This window comes from Thamnophis elegans, unplaced genomic scaffold, assembly GCF_009769535.1.
Source record: "Thamnophis elegans isolate rThaEle1 unplaced genomic scaffold, rThaEle1.pri scaffold_417_arrow_ctg1, whole genome shotgun sequence".
NCBI lineage: Eukaryota > Metazoa > Chordata > Lepidosauria > Squamata > Colubridae > Thamnophis > Thamnophis elegans.
The window spans coordinates 738-10,905 of record NW_022473889.1 but is presented as its reverse complement, the minus strand read 5'-3'; the positions used below and the strand labels follow the sequence as shown (position 1 = coordinate 10,905).

At 56.1% G+C, this 10,168-nt stretch overlaps 1 protein-coding gene across 1 annotated transcript; it reads right to left on the bottom strand.

The window, feature by feature from the left end:
• Positions 1-134: 134 nt before the first annotated feature.
• LOC116523534 (prelamin-A/C-like) lies at positions 135-6,314 on the bottom strand (the record flags this gene model as incomplete). The annotated part of the gene is made up of 6 exons (XM_032238645.1): positions 135-441; positions 847-1,067; positions 1,541-1,666; positions 1,945-2,115; positions 4,071-4,196; positions 5,947-6,314. Coding segments are annotated over 6 exons (1,304 nt in total), but the record flags the coding sequence as incomplete, so codon positions are not given.
• Positions 6,315-10,168: the final 3,854 nt, after the last annotated feature.

The following is a 10,168-nucleotide window of genomic DNA, read 5'->3' as shown; positions in this document are numbered from 1 at the left end:
GCCTCCCTTTTCCATCCCATCTGACTCTTAAGGGGCCCCCTGAAAAAGAGGGGGGGCTGCATGACAGGATCTTGGGGGGCCTCCGCCCTACAAAGACACAGCTGCCTCTTGCAGCTCAAAGGTCAACTGGGTGACTTTACGCCCCCCCCCTAACCCCCACCGCCAGGAGCAGACGGCTTCCTCGGCCCGCCTTGCCCAGGACTTCTGGACCTCCGGCCACCAGCACCCACCTCGCTGGACTTGTTCCTCAGCCGGACAAACTTGCCCTCCAGGTCCACCTCCTCCACAGCCACGCGGCCGCTGGTGCGGGCATGCTGGGAGAAGCTGGTGCGGCTCTCGCCGTCCTCCAGCTTCCTTTTCTTGGTGGCGCTTTGTCCAGAGGAAGAGACCCGGATGCGGGAGCCGCTCTTCTGGGAGGAGGGGCTGGGGGAGAGGCGCAACCTGGGGGGGGGGGAGAAAGAGAGGCCGGGGGCTGAGGCAGAGGCCGCTTCCCCAGGGATGCCCACAGCAGGCAGGAGGGCTGCAGTGCCCACCCTCGGTGCCAGGGGAAGCAGCGCTCGGGCCGAGCGGACCTTGCTGCCCGAAGGGTCTCTGCCTCACCCGTCCCAGAAGGGCCCCCAAACGCTCCCCCCGAAGGAGGGGCAGCCGGGCAAACCCCAGATCTGGACCCCAAGGCTTTCCGTCTCCTCAGTGAGGGGGGGCAACCTTTTCCCAGCAGACTCTCCAGGTCACCCCTGAAGGTTCCAGGCTGCCTGTGCTGGGGGGGGGGGGCTGCCCAGCTTGGCCAAGCCCCCCCCCCAGGCCAAGGTGGTCTGCCTAGCTTGCAAAGGGTGCCCAGGAGCCCACCTCTCCTCCTCGCCCTCCAGGAGTTTGCGGTAGGCGTTGATCTCCATGTCCAGGGCCAGCTTGATGTCCAGCAGCTCCTGGTACTCGTCCAGCTGCTGCTGCATTCGGGCCCTCATCTCGGCCATCTCCCGCTCCTTCTCCGCCAGGATACGGCGGCTGGTATCCCGCTCCCGGGCCAGGGAATCCTCCAGGTCCCGCAGCTTCGCCTCCTTGGCTGCCAGCTGGTGGGGGAGGAAGGCAAGAGAGGGGTGGGGGCCTGGACGGGAGGGAGGGGGGGAGCAGACCCCTGCCCCAGATCCCCAATCCCTTTCCATCCTAACCCAAAAGGGTGGAGGGCAAGCAGGGTCTCCTCCTGCCGCAGGGCTTGACCCCAAAGATTGCAAGGGGGGGCACTGGATGTCCTCCCCCAGGGAGGGAAGAGGGGAGGGGGGCCCGTAAGGTGGCCAACGGGACGTTGCTCCCCAGAGGCAGTCCTCCACATACGGCGCTTCTGCCCATCTGCTGATTTATTATTATTATATATATTTTTATTCTTTTTCTTAAACACTGAACAAATGGTTGTAAGTCCAGGACCACCAGCACCCCCAAACCTCCAAAGGGGGGCCCAGAACCAGGTGCCACAAAGGGACGGCCCTTCCGAGCGGCCGTGGGAGCAGCCCCCCTCCCACCCACCCCTCCCCCGCGGGGCCCCTACCTGCTTCTGCAGCTGGCTGAGCTGGGCGGAGAGGCTGTCGATGCGAATCCGCGTCTGCTGAAGCTCCTCGTGAGCCGTCCCAGCCAGGCTGCTGTTCCTCTCGGCCGACTGCTTGGCATTTTCCAGCTGCAAAGGCCAGAATGAGGCTTATGGCAAAGGGGCTAGTCCTCAAGGCTGCTCAGGCTGCTCTGCAGGGCAGGAGTGGGGACCCCCCCCAAGGCCAAGAGCTTGGCCCCGTCCTGCCTCAGTGCCCCCACCCCCCATCCTCTCAAGGCTGCAGTGAGGGGGAGCAGGGGGCCTTCCCTGGACTCCAGAGCACCTGAAAGGGAGGGGCAGCAGTCGGATGCCGGCTTGGGGAGGATGGGAGCGGGAGTCCTCCCCCCAGCCACCCCCGGGTGACCTACCTTGGCTGCATAGGTCTTCTCCAGCTCCTCCTTGTAGAGCCGGACCTGGGCCTCGTGCTGCCCACGGAGGTCCTGCAGCGCATCGGCCAGCTTGTTCTCGAACTCCCGCTGGCGCCCGTTGTCGATCTCCACCAGGCGCGTCTCGTGGCGACGTTTGCTCTCACGGAGCTCCTGCCGGGGGCAGAGGGTGAGCAGGGCATCCCAGGACTGGCAGGGAGGCACAATCCCCCCCCAACCGCAACCCCTTCCCCCCCCAGCCCCACCCTGCATCCCCCAGGATCCCCAGCTCCTCTGTGGGGCCGTTCCCAGGTGTGGGGAGAAAAGGCTGCAGGAGCTGGGCTGACTGCCTGGCCCAAGGCAGGGTGGCGAGTTCAAGTCTCCCAGCCCATGGAGAGGGACGCTCTGTCACTTAGGTTCAGACGATTAGTGATTAGCTATTATTACTGAAATGGCTTGAAATATTGGGGAGTGTAAAGCGGGGGGGGGATTCTTTGCCACTGTACAGGTAGTCCTCAACTTACGGCCACTGTTGAGCCCAACATTTCTGTTGCTAAGTGAAACGTTTGTTAAGTGAGCTTTGCCCCATTTTATGACTTTCCTTGCCACGGTCACTAAGTGAATCGCTTCAGTTAACAACCTAGGTTGTTAAGTGAATCTGGCTTTGACTTTGTCTGTCAGCAGGTTGCAAAAGGGGCTGAGGAAAGAAGGGCCCTGGGGACAGAGGCCACCGTCATGCCGGGGAAGGACAGACCCACACCACGTTTTTCAGGGCTGTTGTAACTTTGAGCCGTCACTAAACGAACTGCCGTAACTCCAGGACTTCCTGCATGGAAAGACTTTGAACTCCACTTTTTTCTCTCCGTCTCTTCCGTCTCTTCCTTCTCTAACTTCTGTTTTTATTTCATAAGGAAACTTAATAATAAAGCTTATTATTTTAGAATGGGTGGGTCTTTTACGGAGGGAGACCCCAACTCAAAGCAAGGGGGAATTCGTGGCTGTGAGAGGTGTGGAACAGCAGGGTCCCCTTTCAAGCCGCGGTGGAGTAGGATTCCTGCCCTAGACAGGGCAGGGTTGGGCTAGATCAGTGTTTCCCAACCTTAGCAACTTGAAGCTGTCCGGACTTCAACTCCCAGAATTTCCCAGCCAGCAAATGCTGGCTGGGGAATTCTGGGAGTTGAAGTCCGGACATCTTCAAGTTGCCAAGGTTGAGAAACACTGTCCTAGACACTGAATTGTTTATACGCGAATGCTGGCTGGGGAATTCTGGGAGTTGAAGTCCGGACATCTTCAAGTTGCCAAGGTTGAGAAACACTGTCCTAGACACTGAATTGTTTATACGCAAATGCTGGCTGGGGAATTCTGGGAGTTGAAGTCCGGACATCTTCAAGTTGCCAAGGTTGTGAAACACTGTCCTAGACACTGAATTGTTTATACGCGAATGCTGGCTGGGGAATTCTGGGAGTTGAACTCCGGACATCTTCAAGTTGCCAAGGTTGGGAAACACTGTCCTAGACACTGAATTGTTTATACGTGAATGCTGGCTGGGGAATTCTGGGAGTTGAAGTCCGGACATCTTCAAGTTGCCAAGGTTGAGAAACACTGTCCTAGACACTGAATTGTTTATACGCGAATGCTGGCTGGGGAATTCTGGGAGTTGAAGTCCGGACATCTTTAAGTTGCCAAGGTTGAGAAACACTGTCCTAGACACTGTATTGTTTATACGCGAATGCTGGCTGGGGAATTCTGGGAGTTGAAGTCCGGACATCTTCAAGTTGCCAAGGTTGAGAAACACTGTCCTAGACACTGAATTGTTTATACGCGAATGCTGGCTGGGGAATTCTGGGAGTTGAAGTCCGGACATCTTCAAGTTGCCAAGGTTGAGAAACACTGTCCTAGACACTGAATTGTTTATACGCGAATGCTGGCTGGGGAATTCTGGGAGTTGAAGTCCGGACATCTTCAAGTTGCCAAGGTTGAGAAACACTGTCCTAGACACTGAATTGTTTATACGCGAATGCTGGCTGGGGAATTCTGGGAGTTGAAGTCCGGACATCTTCAAGTTGCCAAGGTTGGGAAACACTGGGCTAGATGACCTCTAAGGGGCCCTTCAGGGTTGTGGGACTCACCTCACTGTAGATGTTTTTCTGGAAGTCCAGCTCCTCCTTCAGGGTCTGCAGCCTGTTCTCCGCATCCACCCTCCGCAGCATTTCGTCCTGAAGCTGCTTCTTGATGTCGGCCAAGGATCCCTCCACCTGTGGGGGGACAAAGGAGGGACCCCCGTCACGCCCGGAAGGGAGACCCTGTGTGGCCTCAGCTGCTCCACAGGAGCCCCCACCCTCCTCTCCAGGTCCTCCTCCCCTAGTCAAGAGCTGGGAGTTTCAGCCAACCATCCCAATTCGGCTTCTCCCCCTCAAGGCCTCCTCAAGCCTCTCAGGAGTCTGCAGGGAGGGGAAAACGCCAGACAGTCTGAAGCAGAAGGAGAGCCAGAAGGCACCAGACTAGCAGGAGACGGGGAGTTCTAGTCCCGCCTTAGGCACAGAAGCCCCGGGTGACTTTGGTCCAATCACAGGGGGACTGGGAGTTCTAGTCCCACTTTAGGCACAGAGGCCCCGGGTGACTTTGGTCCAATCACCAGGAGACTGGGAGTTCTAGTCCCGCCTTGGGCGTGAAAGCCGACCGTGTGACTTTGGGGCCGCTCCTTCTCTCTCAGCCCAGCCCACCTCACAGGGTTGTTGTGCTGGGAAAAACAGGGAGGAGTAGTAATTTAGTATCGTGGCCAATTTGAGTTGTTTATAAAAATAAGGAAGGCAGGATATAAATAAATAAACTATAGAAACAAAGAAACAGATGGAAAATGCCCCTGGGCAGGGAGGAAGATCCCTGGCTGGGGATGATGGGAGCCAGAGTCCACACAGCCTCTGAAAGGCCAGTGAATGGAAGCATCAATTTGCTTCCCAGCCCTCCATTCCTCCTCTCTGCCTTGGCAAATGGTGGGCTCCACCGCCCCCTGCTGGCCTCACCTGGTGCCTGCAGACATGAATGTCAACTGGTAAAGCATTTACACAGTGAACTTCTCCAGCCCCCCCAGCCAGTTTGGGGGAGCAAGTGGGAGGGTGGGGGGAGTGAAGGTAAAATGAAGCTGATCATAAAATCCAGACTGTCCTGGAGCACAGCCCAGAGAGGGTGCAGGACGGACATAAAGTGGGGAAAGCAGAGCAAATTTCGGGACAGTCGATGGCACCTCTGTGGCCAGGAGCAGTCTACCTTCGAAGGGCCACAGATGAGCACAGGCAACAGCTCTGCTGGTCCTCACAGACCAAGGAAATTCTCAACCTTGGCAGCTGAATGATGGGTGGGCTCCAACTCCCAGAATTCCCCCGTCAGCTGCCAAGCTGGAGAAATATTCTTCTGTATCTTGCTGCTGTTTTGGCCTCCTTCCGGCACAGCACACGTTAAAGCCACAATTACAGAAGCCGCCCAAAGAGGAAGCATGGCCAAATTAAAAGCAGGAGCCCAGCCACCCATTGTCCGGGAGGGGGGAGAAACCCAAAGACCACCAGCCTCCCTTCAGTCCCGGAAGCCTAATAAGGTCGGCCAGCCTAGGAAGGACCTGGAAGGCTGGTGACCGGTCTCCTAGCACAGTGGTTCCCAAACTTGGCAACTTTAAGACTTGTGGACTTCAACTCCCAGAATTCTCCAGCCAGCAGAGTATGTGGAGCAGAGCTGGCTGGAGAATTCTGGGAGTTGAAGTCCACAAGTCTTAAAGTTGCCAAGTTTGGGAACCACTGTCCTAGCAGAAGCACCCTTCCCCTTCTGCACAAGAGACATTTACAGGAATCGTCTACCTGAGCCTACAAACTCACTCCACCTGGCACGTTTTGGGACCGGTAGTCCAAAGGTGGACGGGGGAGGGAGGCCCAGAAGGAGAAAGAGCCCCCCTCCCATCTCGAGGGCAGAGCAGAGGGACCCCCGGGGTTCTTCGCAGGTGTGCCTGGTCTCTACCTTGGCCAGCTGGCCTCTGAGGTCACGGACTTCAGCCTCCAGGTTGCGCTTCTCCCCCAAGGCGGTGCTGAGCGCAGCCTCCTTGGAGTTGAGCAGGGCCTCCACATCCTTCAGGCGGGCCTGGGCAGCGAGCAGGTCTCCTTCCTTCTTGGCGTTCCTGAAAGGGAAAGAAGTGGCGATGGGGTCAGGAGGGAAGAGCCTTCCCAGCAGGCAAGATGGACTTCGGCACCAGCCCACAAGATGATCCCCATGGGAGGAAGACTTGGGAGCACCAGAACATTCACCCAATTTAAACCCAGGCCCAGAGATAAAGAGAACGACCCCATTCACACGTTTCAGCAAGTTTCCCCTAAGTAAACCCCAACAGGCTCACGTGAGAGCAGAAATGCATTTTCTGGGAATCTGGCGCCCCCATTTGGCTGTTGTCAGCACCTCTCCATTAATTAATTAGGAAAGAAAGACCACGAGACTCCATGTGTGGAAATCAAGTGTACTTTTACTAATTAAGAATGATTAAAGGCATAGCGAAGCGAAGTCTGATTATTTAGGCGCGACAGCGATTGATATATAGAACAGCCCATTCCCGTCCCCTTGGCATCACAGTTACAGTCCAATCATAATTCTTCCAAGTGTCAGGTGTGAGATAACTTCAAAAGGCATCACAAAGATGGAATGTCGGTGCCGTTAGTCCTGGCGGGAAACACCCACGCATGCGTAGTCCGATCAGCCGGTGAACTCCAGAACCTTCCTCCAGCACAATAAGTAACCCCTCCCAAATACCATGCCCTCCCTCCCCGTTTCATGGCAGCCGAAGCAACAGCAAAGCAGAGGCTGACAGCTGTGCTGAGCATTGCCTAAGATCTTGTGGGCTTCAACAAGCAGGAACTTTAAATTAGTTTGGACCAAATGCTTAAAGCAATCAATATCCCACCCAGAGGACCTCCCTTTCACCGTGTGTGTGTGTGTGTGTGTGTGTGTGTGTGTGTGTTTGCTTGCTTGCTTGCTGCTGGTTTTACTACCGGTTTGCAACCCGCATGGAACGTGTGTGTGTGTGTACATGTGCCAGAGGTGCACTGCGTGCCCGTGCACCGTTCAGTGTAAACCCTTCATGCACGCGCAGAACAATTTACAGGGAACCGCACATGTGCAGTCAGTAAAATCCAAAACGGCGGGGGCCCAGCAGCGGTGAGGGAAGCGGTTCAGAGGCGCGTCATGCCTGGGTCACTGCCGGTTCCGTGACCCAGGCCTGAATTCCCCTCCTGGTTCTGCCTTTCCCCCGTGGGATGGGCTCCCTCGCCAGGAAGGGGGAGAAGCTGCCGACTGGGCCCCCGGGGCCTTTGCTCAGGTCCTTCCTCCCCCCCACCCAGTTTTGCTCAGAGAAGAGGATCCAAGGCCTGTGCAGTGCTAAGGAAGATGCTGAAGTGAAACGAGAGAGGTTCCCCATCATGAAACGCTGGGCTGACTGAGGAGAGAGGCCGTTCTATTCTCACCTGCTTCCTTCCAAACTGGGTGCCGAGCGCTGGGGGCCTTTCAGGATTTCAGGCTGGGGGGGGGGCAAAAGACAAATGCCCCCCTGAAGAAAGAGGCAAAGGGCGCCCGCGGGAAGGTTGAGTGGCAGAGCGATGCTTCCTACCCCGATATCCCACCGCCGCAGTTGGTGAGGATAATCAACTGGGAATTCGTGCCGTATTTGTAGCTCAGGGTTCGAGTGGGGAGGGGTCCCGCTCTGAGCTTCTGGTTTCCTTGCAGACGTTTCCCTGAAGCTAAAGTCGGCACATCTTACGCTTTGCCAAGGAACACCGGAGTCTTATCCTCTCTGGCACTTTTCAGCCACACGGCGGAGACCCAGGCGGACCCTCTGTGTATTTATAGTGGCACGAAACGTACTCAGTGTCGCATCGCATCCACTGCCTGGAGATGTGAAAAGTCAAGCCGGATAGAAACGCAGCGATACACGAAGCCCTCCAGAACAGGCGTTTCCAACCGTGGCGCCTTTCGGACTTGTGGACTTCAACTCCCAGAACTGCTTTGCTGGTGGAGGAATTCTGGGAGTTGAAGTCCACAAGTCTGAAAGGCGCCAAGGTTGGAGAGCCCCTGCTCCAGAATGCCCGGATCCCGGAGGAGGAGGGGGCTGGGCACGTGGCAGGGTCACCCACAGAGAAACCGTGAAGCCAGAGGGGAGTTGGTTGCGTGGCTCTGCTTGCGAAAAGGACACTGGCCACGTTTTACGGAGGGGAACGTCCACACTGCGGCAGCACCAAAGGCCACTCTCTCCGCTGGGCGGAGGCCATGGGAGCAATGGCTGGGAGGGGGGCCTCCGTGGGTGGCATCCAGTGAAGCCAGCAGGGAAGAGGGAGGGGCTCCTAAGTAGCCCCTCCCACGCTCTCCGTGTCCGAGCCCAAAGGCCGGGTGCCGGCAGCGGAGCCAAAGCAGGGGAAACGGGGCCTCGTTGTTTAAGAAACGTTCACTTGGCTTCGATTTAGGAAGGAGAGGGAAGGAATGCAGACGAGGGGAAGAAAAAGCGGCATGTTGATCTGCGCTCTGGTCCAAGTTTCCACTCCTCGGCTGCCTCCCTTTCCTCCTCGGAGCAGGGAAGGCGCAGGAGAAGCCACCACAGCAGCCGCGGAGGGAAGGAACAAGCCAGACATTTGGGGGATCTTCCGAGTTGCAACAGCACTGAAAAAAGGGGGGCCTAGTTCTCCCCACCTATGACCCCTGCTGCAGCCCCCCGGGTGGCGTGATGGAAGTTCAGACGCTTGGCAGCTGACTCACATTTGTGACGGTCGCAGTGCCTTTTTTAGCAACCTTCTGACAAGCAAAGTCAGTGGGAAGCCAGATTCACTTCAACCACTGGTTCCCAAACTTGGCAACTTTAAGACTTGTGGACTTCAACTCCCAGAAGCGAAGGGCAAAAAGGACTCCGGGCATCCTTGAAGGGGTCCATTTCTCCTTTTTACCCTTCCGTAAAATGCAAATACAAATGAAAATAGTGAGAGAGCAGAGGAGGAGAAACCGGGGGATAAAAGGGGGAGAAGGAAGAAAAGCATTGACTTCAGGCTCTTTTTAACGCAGCAGAATAAGATGAGCCTTTTAGCGTATCTGTTTTTCAATTTGCAGTCATTCTGCCCACTCTGAGAATCTTGGGCTCTGGGTCGCAAAAGCAAAGTGGCACTTCTAGTCCTCATGACCATTCCTCCACACACACAGAGCTTCTTTGCCAGAAACGGGAGATGGGGACCTTCGAGATGCCAACAAAGAGGTTGCCAAGGAGACCTTCGGGCTGTTTCTCAAAAACAACATCACAGCAACCCCTCGGCCACAATCGGGATTCCCCCCCCCCTCCTGGCCTCCCAAGGAAGTGGAATCTCAGAGTCATTCGTTTTTATGTCACGAGGCTTTTCAAAGAAGGTGGGAAAAAAGGACTTTCTATTTTGGGTTTGGGAACTTCCTCTGCTGCCGAGTTTGCAAAGCTGGCCCAGAACCAGCATGGCGGGGCCGATCGCAGACCATCAGCCCCCTTCTCCCCACACCAAGATTACGAAAGAAAGGAGCTCCCAGAGGGCTGCAGAATTGGGATCGGCGGAAAGGGAGCAACAGAATATCAGAGTTGGAAGGGACCTTGGAGGTCTTCTAGTCCAACCCCCTGCACAAGGAGCCTAGACCATTCCAGACAAACAGCTGTCCAGTCAATTCTTGAAAGCCTCCAGTGATGGAGCCCCCACAACTTCTGAACTGTTCCACTGGCTAATTGTTCTGTCAGGAAATTCGTCCTTAATTAAGTTTCCATCCGTTGTTCCTTCTCTGGCCTTCAGGGGCTTTGGAGAATAGCTTGACCCCCTTCCTCCTCTCTGGGGCAGCCCCTCAAATACTGGAAGGCAGCTCTCATGTCTCCCCTAGTCCTTCTCTCCATCAAAGTAGCCATGCAACCGCTCCTCATATGTTTTAGCCTCCAGCCCCTTAATCCTCTCGGCTGCTCTTCTCTGCACACTTTCGATAAGGTTTCAGCGTCTTTTTGGAATTGTGGTGACCAAAACTGGAAAGGCAGCAGAAACGATGAGTCCTCTGGAGGAGAAAGGGAGCTCCCCTCCCCATTATCCTATGACTCATCTGCTCCGCTCCTAAAAGCCAGGAGGAAACGTGGGGAAAACATGCCCGTTGCACCCCCACCAGCCTTGCAAGTCGGAGCAAAATGCCAGGCTTCCGTTTCCAGGGAGAGTTTTTC